General features: G+C 46.4%; 1 protein-coding gene across 11 annotated transcripts in view; it reads right to left on the bottom strand.

The window, feature by feature from the left end:
- Nucleotides 1-15,176, bottom strand: part of LOC137546905 (arylsulfatase H-like) — a 228,656-nt gene that overhangs the window by 134,142 nt on the left and 79,338 nt on the right. For 9 of the 11 annotated variants that reach the window (XM_068269921.1, XM_068269920.1, XM_068269928.1 and 6 more), the window contains one exon: nucleotides 7,818-8,234. The exons of 1 other annotated variant lie outside the window; for it this stretch is intronic. In XM_068269921.1, the coding sequence (XP_068126022.1) occupies nucleotides 7,882-8,234 (353 nt within the window). In that variant the 3' untranslated portion in view covers nucleotides 7,818-7,881. Of the gene's footprint in view, nucleotides 1-7,817; nucleotides 8,235-15,176 lie in introns of those variants that run through there. One more of the 11 variants, XM_068269929.1, reaches the window with a different exon arrangement.

Raw genomic sequence — 15,176 nt, 5'->3', positions numbered from 1 at the left:
AGGTTGTTTGCCCTGCAGTGGTGAATCATCCACTGCAGTAACAACAATCTGACTTCCCAAAGAGAGAAGAGGAAAACCAAACTTAACAGCAAAATCATAATCCATAAAATTAGCTGCAGAACCCGAGTCTATGAAGGCCTGGGTAGACTGGACTTGGTCTTCCCAGGTGATAGAACATGGGAGAAGTAAGCGACTATTGTTTAGAGGTAACACAGAATCGCCTAGGGTAGTACCTCCAGCTACACCTAGGCAATAGAGTTTTCCGCCTTCCTGGGACAAGTTTGTACCACATGACCCTTTTCTGCACAATACAGGCAAAGTCTCTCAGTACGTCTCCTATTTTTCTCAACCTCAGAAAGCTTGGATTGTCCGATTTGCATCGGTTCGTCCTGAGGAGGAGAAGAAGGAGTAGGAGCAGAGAAAGGATCAGGGGAAGGCTTTCCTGACCCTCTACCTCGAGTTTGCCTTTGGTAACGAACTCGATGGTCAATCTTGACAGCTAACGAGAAACGGAAACATGGCTACACGAGGACATCGCCGAGAACGCCCTCCTTCTCCCAGGCTTCATCATCCGAGCAGACAGGGACCATGTCCTCTCAGGGAAAAAAAGAGGGGGTGGCATCTGCTTTTACATCAGCTCTTCATGGTGCCCTACTCCCACGATACTCGATAGGAAGTGTTCTCCGGACCTGGAGCTACTACTAATCAACTGCAGGCCGCCATACTCACCACGGGAGTTTTCCTCTTACGTCCTTGCTGGAGTTTACATCCCCTCCGATGCCGACGTCAAATCTGCGCTACTGGTCCTTAGTGACACCATCTCACAGTGGGAGACATCTCTTCCGGACTCACTGTTCATCGTAGCGGGCGACTTTAACAAGGCTAACCTGCACCAGGAGATGCCACGCTATCATCAGCATGTAGCCTGCCCCACCAGGGGCCGGAGTACCCTTGACCACTGCTACACGGCATTGAAGGAGGCATACAAAGCAGTCCCACGGGCAGCCCTGGGCTCCTCTGACCACTGTCTCATACATCTTATCCCTACCTACAGGAGGCGCCTAGAATCAGCTAAACCGATCGTTAAGTCTACCAAGGTGTGGTCGGACGAGGCCAAACTGAAACTTCAAGCCTGTTTCGAATGCACCGACTGGAAGTCCCTGGAAACGCCGAACCTGGATGAATGGGCGGACAACATCGCCTCATACATCAGTTTCTGCGAGAACTCGTGTGTACCAACAAAATCCTTCAAGGTGTATCCGAACAACAAGCCGTGGTTCACCAACAAGCTACGCCAACTGCGGAGACGCAAGGAGGCTGCACACAAGTCCGGGAACCAGGAGGACTACAGAAGGGCAAGAAATTACCTTAATCGAGAGATGAGAGCTGCCAAAAAAGAGTACGCGGAGAGAACAAGAATCAACCTATGCTCAAACAACTCACGAGCTGTATGGAAGGGACTGAAGGCCGCCACTAACTACAAGCCCCAACCCCAGCTTGCAACACCAAGCCTGGCACTAGCAGAAGAACTCAGCAGATTGTACTGCAGGTTCGAGAACCAGGTAACACCGGAGGGAAACCTGGCACCGGCTTCCCCTCCTCCATGCCCTGCAAACAACATCCAGAGCCTGTCCTCTCCCTCGGTGGTGGGTGAGGCAGAGGTCATGCGCCTCTTATCAACACTAAATGCCAGGAAAGCCTCCGGCCCCGACGGAGTATCTCCAGCCTGCCTAAAAACTTGCTGTCGGCAACTTGCTCCCATCCTCTCTGCCATATTTACCAAGTCCCTAGAGGTAGGCAAGGTCCCCGTATGCTTCAAGAGGTCCACCATCATACCTGTCCCCAAGAAACAAGGGGTCTCCGAACTTAACAACTTTAGGCCCGTGACCCTGACGTCCGTCATCATTAAAACCATGGAGCGGGCGGTCCTAGCCCACCTTAAGCACTCCACTTCGCCCCACCTAGACCCCTACCAGTTTGCCTACAGGGCGAACAGGTCCACCAATGATGCAATCAACATCTGTCTGGAACTCATCAACGACCACCTTGACAGGCCTGACACGTACGCTAGGATACTACTCTTGGACTTCAGCTCGGCCTTCAATACCATCTGCCCACGCATCCTCCAACGGGACCTGGCTGTACTTGAAGTCCACTCAAGCCTACAACTCTGGATCACGGACTTTCTCACCAACAGGTCCCAAGTCGTCAGACTGGGCGATATCCACTCCCAAGCTGCAACCACGAACACAGGTTGCTCCTTAAGGCTGCGTCCTGTCACCACTGCTGTTCTCCCTCTACACGAACAGTTGCAGATCTGAGGCAGACTCTGTCAAGGTCATCAAGTTCGCTGACGACACCACCATCATTGGCCTTGTCACCAAGGATAATGTTCAGGAGTACCATCAGCAGGTGGAGAGAATCTGCAACTGGAGCAAGGAGAACAGGCTGGTGCTTAACACTGCAAAAACAGTTGAACTAATCATTGACTTCAGGAAGTCTGCCCACACCCCACCTCCAATTTATATTGGCGGAACTGAGGTAGCCAGGGTGCCCTGTGCCCGGCTCCTGGGTACTACCATCTCCAGTGACCTAAGATGGAAGCCTACCATCACTACCACGCAACGGAAAGCCCAGCAGAGACTTTACTTCCTCCGTCAGCTGAGGAAGTTCAGCATGACTCAAGCAATTCTAACTAACTTCTACTCCGCCACCATCGAGTCGATCCTCTGCTCTTCCATCTTGGTCTGGTATGCCGGCGCCACCACCAGCGACAAGGACATACTACAGAGGGTCATCAGGTCATCAGGGAGAGGATCATTGGGTGCCCCCTCCCTTCACTTGCCCTACTACACTACAAAAGGCTAAAATCCAGGGCACTGAAGATTGCCAACGATCCCTCACACCCAGGCCACCGCTACTGCAGCCTGCTGCCACTGGGCCGGAGACTACGGGCTATCTCCACAAAAACCGCGAGACATAGGAATTCTTTCTTCCCCTCAGCGGTCAACCTCCTAAATTCTCTCCACATACTACCGTCAATTCAAGCCCCGACGGACTGCGGTGCCGGCTGCGCTATGGCTGACCAGTTGACCGAACCAACCAGTCCAATAGACTAACTGCCAGGCTCCTCAGGTCACACTGGGGACTGTGATGCATATATTGAAATGTTGTAATGTAATTTAATGTGTACTTGATGCCTTTGCTGTCGCTGCTATCTATTTATGTCTCTTTCCATCTATGTCTCTCCCTGAGCTATATGTACTGTGCCAAAAATAATTCCGGGCATGACCCAGTCATGCTTGGCGAAATACATGATTCTGATTCTGATTCTGATTGCCTCGTCTAGTGTCTTAGGTTCTGGGTGGCTTAACATCAGGTCAGCAACAGCATCAGATAACTCAGATAAAAAACGGTCTAGTAAAGCATAGTGCCCCCATCTGGCTGACACTGCCCACTTTCTAAACTCAGCAGCATAAGTTTCAACAGTGTTATGACCTTGTCGGAGAGTTTTGAGTTTCCTCTCTGACGTCATAGCTAAATCTGGATCATCATATATAATAGCCATTGCTTTAAAAAACTCCTAAACTGATGTTAATGCCTCATGCCCCATGGGGAGACTGTAAGCTCAAGTCTGCGAGTCACCAGACAACAAGATTTTTAGAAAGGAAACTCGCTGACCCTCAGAACCTGAAGATACCGGGCGTAACTCAAAGTATGATAAGCAACGATGCTTGAAATTCCGAAAATCAGACCAGTGCCCTGAAAATCTCTCAGGATGAGGCATCCTGGGTTCACTAACTACAGGGGATGACACGGATGCATTGGTCTTTTGAAGTCGGGTCACTACCTCAGACAATAAATTAATTTGTGTCTGTTGTGTGTTGACCGTATTGGTAAGATTGTTTACAGCTGTGGTCAACAGTTTGACCTGAGTGCATAGTGTCTCCATAGACATTTTGGTCTGCTGTTCTGTAACGATTGGTGTAGCAATCAGAAGTCTGATTATTGTGTAATCTGCAGTATCACCAATAATCAGACACTATACCTGATTATATGGTGATCTGCAGAATCACCAATAATGCAAGTATAGCAAACAAAGTAATAGCAAGTGTACAGTGCTTGGTGCAACAGTAAGACTGATTAGATTTGGCAGAACCTCACCAGAGGAGCTGGTGGGTACTATCAGTAAGGAACCTCACCAGAGGAGCTGGTGGATATAATCAGTACAGAACCTCACCAGCGGAGCTGGTGGGTATTATCAGAGATGAACCTCACCAGTGCCAAGGGCTCACTGATGAGTAGAGTGGTCAGACAGATCGGTTCGGCAACAGACAGGAGAATACAGTACAGAATCGGCAGGCAGAAGGATAAAGGTATTTCAGGTAAAGTCAGCAATAGGATCAGATGGGCGAAAGTACAGAATCTATTAGCGTAAGAGTAGTTAGAAGAGAGCCAGAGTCATACACAGATAATCAAGCAATAATAACAGTAGTAATATCAATTCCTAGTCTTGTGTGAAATCCCTGGTTTCCTCCCAGATCAAACCACACCGGATCTAACTAAGGTCTGAGTGTTCACACGAAGCATTCGCAGCAGACAAGTTGCGAGTGATTCTCGGAGGCTTAAGAAGCGGAGGAGGCCACTCAGCCATGCCCCCACCCATCAGCCAATGAGAGCTGCCGAGAGTCTCCTCTGACATCAGCTGACCAGCAGGTCAGCTGACGCGCCTCCTCCCCGCATAAAGGTCCCGTCTGTTCGAGCGCGCGTGCGACAAAGCTACTCTATGAGCCACTGACAATCCCCTCAGTGTGCTAGACGCCGAGGGGATAGGAGAAACGCCCGACAGGGAAACCAAAGCAGCTGCGGGGGCCAGTGCTGGGCCGAAATTACGCATTAGCGTAATTACGCATCGTAATTCACTACAAATGCACCGTAAGCGTTACGTGTAAGGTTATGGTATTACGCGTAATTAATTACGCGTAGACCGTAGGTTACGTTATTACGCGTAACAAATTACGCGTAAGACAGTAAACTCCCATTGAAATTACACAGTCTGCCGTAATCGCGTAATATTACGCTCCCGTATAATATAAAAAAGCCGCCGACTTTAAGGGTTAATAGCAAAGCCCCCTTAAGTGCTAAGAGCCTCAAATTTGGAGAATATATTAAGGAGATCAGAAGGAATAAGAGGAAAAAAAATTCCCCGCCGGCTCCGCTGCCCTCCCCGCCTCTCCCACATGTCACCTATATACATGCTGGCACCCATGGGTGCCAGCATGTATATGGGTGACAGGTGTGGGCGGAGTGGACGGCGGGAGCCGGCGGGGACTTAGAGTGTATGCGGCGGCCGGCGGGTGACCGGCGAGTGACGTCGGGTGCGGTGGTGTTACAAAGTAACAAAGTTGTTACATTGTAACAACTTTGTTACATTGTAACTGATTAGTATATTTCCGAGGATATTGCGTGGGAACTGGCTTTTAAAGGGACAGGTAAGTATTAATGGTTAATTAAGAATATTAAAGGACTTTTTTCGTGGTTATGTTTTTTGTTCAATTAAAATACTTTTTCTATGTGTTTGTGTGTTTATTTACTTTTAACTCTTAAAGGAAATAGGTAAGGGGTACAAGTACCTCTATACTCATTTCTCCTGGGAGGGGGGGTGGGCATCTGGGGGACCCCTTTTTAAAGGGGACTCCCAGATGTCACCATGAACCCCCCCCCCAGGAAATCGCGGCCTCCACCTCCACCGCCCATCGGAGGTGGAGAAGAGCCCCTTGTCCTTGGATTGGACAAGGGCTCGGAGGGGGAGGGGAAAGCTTGGCTGCCCCTCCCCTTCCGAGACCCCCCAATCCATGGACCATGCGGGCTGGTATAGTCAGGGTGCGGAGCCCCACACGGCCGGTGCTCCGCATTCTGGCTATCCCAGTCTGCATGGGGGACAAGGGGTTAAAGAGGTCTGGGAGGGGGGACCCCACGTCGTTTTTTTTAAATATTTCCCACACTCAGAACGAAGTAAGTAAAACTCTTCCCACTTGGGGGAATCTATGAAAATAAAACACTATTGTTACCTGTGCAAAAAAAACACATTTTCCGCATTTAAAAGACATTTTTGCCCTTGAAACTTAAAAATCGATTTTCTCAAAAACTATAAGGTCTTTTTGAAAAAAAAAATTTCCTCTTATTCCCACTGATCCCCTTAATATACCCTGTGAATTTGGTGTTCCTAAATTTTAAGCAGGCTTTGCTATTAACCGTTAAAGTCGGCGGGTTTTTAAATGTATATATTTTTCCTTTGAAACTTTAACATCGATTTTCTCAAAAACTATAAGGTCTTTTTGGAAAAAAAAATGTTCCTCTTATTCCTTCTGATCTCCTTAATATATTCTCCAAATTTGAGGCTCTTAGCAATTAAGGGGGCTTTGCTATTAACACTTAAAGTCGGCGGCTACCTAACATTGATCCATGCGTCAACTTTTCCGCTTGGCAGCATGACCTTACGCATTAATTGCTAGTAGGATTTTACGCGTAAGCCAATAACGTAACAACCCGAATTACGGTATTCTTACGCGTAATTGCGTAAGGGCTATGCGTAATTACAGACATGTACCAAAATTGAATGTCTACGCCGTAAGCGTAATTCCGTAATGCGTAATAGCGTAAAATTATGCGTAATGATCCGTAAGCGTAGCTTTTTCCATTACGCACAGCACTGGCGGGGGCATCCTGACTGCCCGCAGCTGCATCTCCACAGAATGTTACAGAAAAAGACTGATGTTTTTTTTAACTCTTTCCATAACGGAAAACAATATGAGACTTTGCTACTAATGTTCTCTTTCTTAGCTGTAGTAAATATACAATTCATTATCTCATAAGTTTATTTTTGCTTCAGGTTTGCTTTAATAGAAATGTTTTTGATTAACTTGAAACCCCTATCTATATGCCCAATCTCCTCCTTGCCTGATTCTTGTTTCCCTATCCTCTAAAAGATTTGTGCTTGCCTTGTGTTAGCTCTTGCCTAAACCATTATTTTTACTGCTCATAACATAACTTGATAAATATTCAGGTTGTTTACTTACAAGTAAAAACCAAATACACAAAGGAGGAATAAGGGGTCTTGGAGAACTGCAAAGGACTAGAATCACTCCTAGAATACGTTTGCCTGTGTGTTTGTTAATGAGATTATAAAGTTTTTTTTATGTTTATGCAGAGAATGGAGCTAATGCATAAAGTGTGGAACATTTCATAATTTGCCAGAATAGACAGGACTGACTGAGAGTTTTAGGGCACTTTCACACTAAACAAGTTGCGTTTCCTGAAAAATATGATCGCAACGGTGTGGCAATACTCCGCATGGTAAAGAATATAGTCCATAGAAGAATGCTTACTTGGCAGCTGCTAGTACACATGTTGTCCGCTGATGCACAGCATGCTGCAAGTTATTATGACAGAATCCATTGCACTGCTAATGTGTCAATGTGAAAGTACCAATGCAATATAATGGCATCATGTTGCGATGGGAGTATATTGTTCATTGCATCTGTTGCAATATATTAATAGATGAAAGGACCTTTGATGTTTAATACATTAAATCCCCTCATTTATCATTTCCGGTTCTTTTCCGTTAGCCGGGCGCAACCACTAGGTGGCGATAAAACGCAGAGTTACATCTTTCCCTACTATCCATGGCGGCCTGGAGGGGGAATAGTAATTAACACCACCTAGTGGTTGTGCCCGGCTAACGGAATAGTACCTCATTTTCATACTATTCAGCATCATGGTATTTTGTCGAGTCCTAAAAATGGCACAAGATACAATTGTAATAGGATCATAATTTATTAGGTAAACCTTTATTACATTTTTTTACGGTTATTGTAAAACCTAAGTGTTCTTCTCTTTGTCACACCAGCAGAATGGAAAGGTGCCACAACATGGTTGCAGCATAGGGTTCCATAAATTGTTTAGCCTAAATAGTTGCTGAGGTACTGGATGCAGAGTGGAGTTGTGACTTGCTACAGCCTGTTGTATGGTCTCTGTTACTTTCCTGTATAGTCCGGAGTCACTGGGAAGAGGATACTTCTCAGAGGGATCGCTGGAGAGATTGAAAAGTAATGGAGGCACATGGTATAAGACTTGTTTTCCACTGCAACCGCAGAACATGGAACCATGACATGCTCCTGCTCCTTCTGGGCTGAATCTTGGAGACATGTAGTGGACCTTCCAAGTGGTATTGCCTGTTATAAAAAGCAATATGCATGAACAGTTTGTAGAAAGAAGCAAACATCTTATTTCAGAATTTGATCAATTAAGATGAATATATATTTTTTTGAATTTTTTTTTTTAAAAAGCTGCAAGTAAAAGTGAGGTTATAGTTATGGGTGATTTCAACTATCTAGACATTTGTTGGGATATTGAAGCTACTCACTCTGATAAAAGTGACAGATTTCTGGTCAGGACAATTACTTGACTCACATGGTAACTGAACCAACTAGAGGGAATTAGCTACTAGATTTGGTCATTTCAAATAGACCAGATAATTTATCAAATGTGCAGGTACAAGAACACTTGGGGAATAGTGATCACAACATGATGTTTGATCTGGTGATTGATGATAGCATGGGGATCAATGGAACAAAAAAAAAAACTATGAATTTTAGAAAAACAAAGTTTACTGAACTCAGGCATGCACTAAGTTTGGATGGTTTGTGATAGTATACTACAAGGGAAGGACACTGAAGGGAAATCACAAACTTTTAAAATTATATGGAAACAAAACATCTAGGAATCAAAAAAGGCCTCTATATAGAGGCTAAATAGATAAGCTAGAGATAAAACAAAGTAGAAAAAGAATGCCTGTAAGGCCTTTAAACAGGAGGGGACCAAGGCTGCATTAAAGGACCATTATCGCGAAAATCGTAAAATTTAACCACCCTGGCGTTCTATTAAGATCGCCAGGGCGGCTGCGGGAGGGTTTTTTTTTATTAAAAAAAAAACGATTTCATGCAGCCAACTGAAAGTTGGCTGCATGAAAGCCCACTAGAGGGCACTCCCGACGCATTCTTCTGATTGCCTCCGGCAATTAGAAGTAACAAGGAAGGCTGCAATGAGCAGCCTTCCTTGTTTGGCTTTCCTCGTCGCCATGGCGACGAGCAGAGTGACGTCATGGACGTCAGCCGACGTCCTGACGTCAGCCGCCTCCGATCCAGCCCTTAGCGCTGGCCTGAACTATTTGTTCCGGCTGCACAGGGCTCGGGCGGCTGGGGGGACCCTCTTTCGCCGCTGCACGCGGCGAATTGGCGCGCTGCGGCGGCAATCAGGTAGCACACGTGGCTGGCAAAGTGCCGGCTGCGTGTGCTGCTTTTTATTTTATCAAAATCGGCCCAGCAGGGCCTGAGCGGCAGCCATCGGCGGTGATGGACGAGCTGAGCTCGTCCATACCGCTAAGATGGTTAAAATACATGTAAACACATACAAATGAGAAGTGCGTTTCTTCCTGAGTAAAATGAGCCAAAAATTAGTTTTCTCCTATGTTGCTGTCACTTACAATAAGTAGTAGAAATCTGACAGAACCATGCGGTTTTCGACTATCCCATCCCTTCATAGGGGAGTCTTTGGGTTTTGTTTATTTTCAAAAGCATTTAGTGAGTGGCAGTTGCTCTGTCCAACTGCCAAAAAAGTGTGCAGTGAACAGGGAAGCTGGCCAGCATCATTGTATTAATCCTTTTCAGGGAATGTCTCTATAAAGAGTAAGAGCCTTGCTGAGAATCCCCCAAGAAGAGATGGACTAGTCAAAAACCTGTCGGTTCTGTCACATTTCTACTAACTACTGTACGTGACAACAACATAGCAGAAAAGTAATTTTTGGCTCATTTTACTCTGGAAGAAAAATACTTCTTAATTGTATGTATTTACACCCATTTTAAATTTAAATTTTTTTTTCGGTAGTAGTCCTTTAAAGAGGAGCTGGCAGCCATACTATGCCAGATAAAAAAACAACGTATGTAAGTAGATAAATACTAGCTCTACTTACATGCACAGTCCAAGTGTTGATTTCAGTGAACTTTATAAAATAAAGAAAGGTAAATGGAGAGAATTCTGTTCGCTGGCAGGGGCCATCTTTACTCCCTCCAGCTGAAGCCAATGGTGAGGTCATTTCCTCCCTTACTCCCCATTCCTCCCCACACCCAACCCAAGCCTATCGCTCTGTAGGCTGCTATCCTAACCATTATACCACCAACACTACATGCTGAAACTTCTTGGAGCAGACTTACTTCCTCCCTCCAAAAGACACACATACATCCCCATAAAATCATTCAACAGCAACTTCGTGCACAGTCTTTGTGGTACACAGTCTCTGTGGCACAATTGGTTAGTGCGTTTGGCTGTTAACTGCAAGGTTGGTGGTTCAAGCCCACCCAGGCATGGCCTTGCCTTTTGTGTTCAACAGTTGTCCGAAGAGAACCCCAGATAGCCATGTAGATTCATCTCTCTTTCTCTCTAGTAGGGATGGTCACTGCTTTCCGCGGAATTGTATTTTCCACAATTTTAGGCGGAAATTGGTCATTCCATTCCGTTTGGTTGGAATGGAATTGCTTTTTCAATGTGGCGGAATTCCGAAATTGCTTGTGAAATTCTGCCGGTATCCGTTGATGGTTTTAAGCTGAAAATTCAGTTCAATGGCATCAAGTCCTAGAGAGAGAGAGAGAGCTCATTTTTCTCTTGGATCTATCACAATGGTACATGCTAGGCTGGCTTCAGCATGTAGCATTGTAGTGTGTTGTGTTGGTGGTATAATGGTTAGGATGGCAGCCTACAGAGTGGTAGGCCTGGGTTCAAATCCTGGGCCTGGCCAATATATGTGAGTTGGCTTTTAAAATCCTACAAATCCCTAAGCAAGCTCATTTTTCTCTTGGATATATCATAATGGTACATGCTAGGCTGGCTTCAGCATGTAGTGTTGGTGATGGTATAGTGGTGAAGAGAGCTACCTAACGAGCACTAGACCTGGGTTCAATTCCCGGCCAAGGTATGTAAGCTGGCTTTTAATATTCTACAATTCCCTGGAAGACGAGACCCTCCTCCCTCTGGGAGGAATTTTCAGCTCCCTCCTGGAGGAGGGAGGAAGGAGAGGAGTCTACTGAGTAGAAAGACTTCTTATTAGGCAGAATTCAGTTAGGGGGGAAAAAATTTGAATTCCGTAAAATTCAGCGGAAATCCGTTTTGTTCCGCGGAATTTCCCAAAAATGGCTATATCAATTCCGTTCCGTCGCTTCGGAACCGGAATCACCAAGTTCCGGCCGGAATTGCGGAATTTAAAATTCTGCGGAATGCAGTGACCATCCCTATTTGCAAATTAAAGATGTGAAAGGGTCCCAATCTTCCAATTTTAATATTAAATACTTAACGCAGAAAGAAGTGAAGGCAAAGCTAAATCAAATCAAAATTGATAAGGCACCTGGTGTGGATGGCATACATCCTCGGGTGCTAAGAAATTAACTTCATTTATTGATAAACCCTTTTATCTTATCCTTTGTGATTCTCTTTCATGTGGCATAGTTAGAATAGATATGGCGCACACCCAGCATTTTTCCATTATTTAAGAAGGGCAATACTAGCATACTACAGCCCCAGTTTAACTCTGTAGTAAGATCGCATCTGGAATATGGAATTCAGTTCTGTGCACCGCATTGCAGGAAAGACATTGCAGTTTTAGAGCAGGTGCAGAGACGAGCAACAAAATTGATTAGAGGGATGGAAGGTCTAACTTTCCAGGAAAGGTTAGATAAACTGGGCTTATTTAGTCTGGAGAAAAGAAGTCTTAGAGCAGATCTAACTAACATCTATAAATACAGGGGTTGGACAAAATAATGGAAACACCTTGAAAATCAACAAAATATCTTTTAATATGGTGTATGTCCACCTTATGTGGCAATTACAGCCTCAATTCTCTGAGGTATTGATTCATACAAATTGTGAATTGTTTCCAAAGGAATTTTAGCCCATTCTTCAGTTAAAATACCCTCTGTAACGATCGGTGAAGCACAGAGAGACTCTGATTACCGGTGATCTGCAGTATCACTGGGAATACAGATATATACCAGATTATATGTGATCTGCAGTATCACCGATAATCCGATATACAAGCTAACCTCTGTTCACCTGAGTAGAGTGTAGTGTTTGGTGTAACAGTAACACTTAGAGGACAAGGCCTCAGTGCAGCAAGGAGTACTGCACAGATTCCCTCCGCAGACCTGAGCTCTCCAAGATGGGAGGAGTCAGACTGACAGAAGGAGGGATAGTCTGAAAGTGACCCTCAGGAGGAAGAGTCGCTAACAGAGCGAGGAACCGCCTCTAACGTTAAGGTCGGTTCTCGAGGTCGGACAAGCCAGGTCGTACACACACGGACAGATAAAGTACAAGATCAGGAGGCAAAGGCGGAGTCTAAATACAGGCAGAGTTCGGCAACAGGGTATCAGATATATCGGGGTACAGAATCAGGAGGCAGAAGCAGAGTCGAGGAACGAGCCGGGGTTCGGCAACAGAATATCAGAAATATCGAGGTACAAGATCAGAGTTCGGAGGGATAGTCAAGGCAGGCAAAGGTCATAACAGATAATCACAATCAAACTAGTACTTTAGCTATCAATAGAATCTAGCTAAGTGTAGGATTACAGCTCCAGCTGGTCCCGGCACACTTGCGGATCTGACTACGGATCTGGGTGCTCCCACATATGTGATTGCAACGCCAGACAAAGAGCAAGTGAACAGCCAGCAGTACATATACTCAAGGACCTTTCCAGGACCTCCATAATTGCTGGACCAATGAAAGTTGTGGAAAATGTCAGCTGACCAGCCTGGTCAGCTGACTCACTTCTGGCTGTTATTTAAATTCAGCCTCTGTGCTCGCGCGCGTGTAAGTCTGAATCTTGGTGGACTATCAGTCCCAGCCACACCAGTACTGTTTTGCAATGTATCTAGTGAACCAAGTGCGGGAGCCGCCTCCAATGCGGATTCCGCCGTTACCGATGCGGATTCCGCCGTTCCCAACGCGGATTCCGCCGCTCTGCCTGAGCGGTTTGCGGCGGTTCTTCCGCGTTGAGACGCGCTGCTGGACGCGGAAACAGCCGCCTCACCTCGAGAGCCGGCGGCTTTTCCGCGTTTCCTCACAGTACCCCCCCCCCCCCCCCCCCGAGGAGTGGACTCCGGACAACTCCCACCAGGTTTCTCGGGATGTAAGGCATGAAATTCCCTCCTTAACTCATCCGCATGCATACGGTTCCCAGGTACCCATTGCCTCTCCTCAATGCCATACCCTTTCCAATGTATGAGATATTGTACCGAGTCTTGTACCATGCGTGAATCTAATATCTTTTCCACTTCATATTCGGGTTGGGCATCTACCAACACGGGAGGAGGAGGAGTGGGACCCACCTGGACAGCTGGTTTAAGAAGGGACACGTGGAAGGACCTTACCCCCCGCATGCTGGTGGGAAGGTCAACGGTATAAGTAACATTATTAATCTTTTTAGCTACCGGAAATGGACCGACAAACCTGGGACCCAATTTATCTGAGGGCTGTTTCAGGGCCAAATAACGTGTGGACACCCAAACCAAGTCTCCTGGCTGGAAGCTCCACTCTACTAGTGATGGGCGAACAGTGTTCGCCACTGTTCGGGTTCTGCAGAACATCACCCTGTTCGGGTGATGTTCGAGTTCGGCCGAACACCTGACGGTGCTCGGCCAAACCGTTCGGCCACATGGCCGAACTAAGAGCGCATGGCCGAACGTTCCCCGAACGTTCGGCTAGCGCTGTGATTGGCCGAACGGGTCACGTGGTTCGGGCCCGAACGCGCTCTGATTGGCCGAACGGTCACGTGGTTCGGGTAAATAAATACCCGAACCACGTCATATCTCCGCCATTTCTCTGTGGGTTTAGCTTTGGGTAGGCAGGCAGGGTAGTTCGCTCTCCAGCCACGCTAGCCAGGGTCCCCCCCAGTCATTGTGTGTCGCTGCTGGGAACAGTAGTACACCGCTCGCTCAGCCACACTATATAGCATTCTGTTTACTGCCACTCTGTGTACCTCGCTCAGCCACACTATATAGCATTCTGTTTACTGTTCTGTGTCTGCTGGGAATAGTAGTACACCGCTCGCTCAGCCACACTATATAGCATTCTGTTCACTGTTCTGTGTCTGCTGGGAATAGTGGTACACCGCTCGCTCAGCCACACTATATAGCATTCTGTTTACTGTTCTGTGTCTGCTGGGAATAGTGGTACACCGCTCGTTCAGCCACACTATATAGCATTCTGTTTACTGTTCTGTGTCTGCTGGGAATAGTGGTACACCGCTCGCTCACCCACACTATATAGCATTGTGTTTACTGTTCTGTGTCTGCTGGGAATAGTAGTACACCGCTCGCTCAGCCACACTATATAGCATTGTGTGTACTGCCACTCTGTGTACACGGCTCAGCCTGACTATATAGCATTGTGTGTACTGCCACTGTGCACCTCGCTCAGCCACGCTATATATAGCATTGTGTTTACTGCCACTCTGTGTACACCGCTCAGCCAGACTACATAGCATTGTGTGTACTGCCACTCTGTGTACACCGCTCAGCCAGACTCTATAGCATTGTGTGTACTGCCACTCTGTGTACACCGCTCAGCCAGACTATATAGCATTGTGTGTACTGCCACTCTGTGTACACCGCTCAGCCAGACTATATACCATTGTTTACTGACACTCTGTGTACACCGCTCAGCCAGACTATATACCATTGTTTACTGACACTCTGTGTACACCGCTCAGCCAGACTATATACCATTGTTTACTGACACTCTGTGTACACCGCTCAGCCAGACTATATACCATTGTTTACTGACACTCTGTGTACACCGCTCAGCCAGACTATATACCATTGTTTACTGACACTCTGTGTACACCGCTCAGCCAGACTATATACCATTGTTTACTGACACTCGGTGTACACCGCTCAGCCAGACTATATACCATTGTTTACTGACACTCTGTGTACACCGCTCAGCCAGACTATATACCATTGTTTACTGACACTCTGTGTACACCGCTCAGCCAGACTATATACCATTGTTTACTGACACTCTGTGTACACCGCTCAGCCAGACTATATACCATTGTTTACTGACACTCTGT

The sequence above is a fragment of the Hyperolius riggenbachi genome, chromosome 2 (assembly GCF_040937935.1).
Source record: "Hyperolius riggenbachi isolate aHypRig1 chromosome 2, aHypRig1.pri, whole genome shotgun sequence".
NCBI lineage: Eukaryota > Metazoa > Chordata > Amphibia > Anura > Hyperoliidae > Hyperolius > Hyperolius riggenbachi.
The sequence above is the reverse complement of the archived record's forward strand: the minus strand, read 5'-3'. Positions and strand labels throughout refer to the sequence as shown.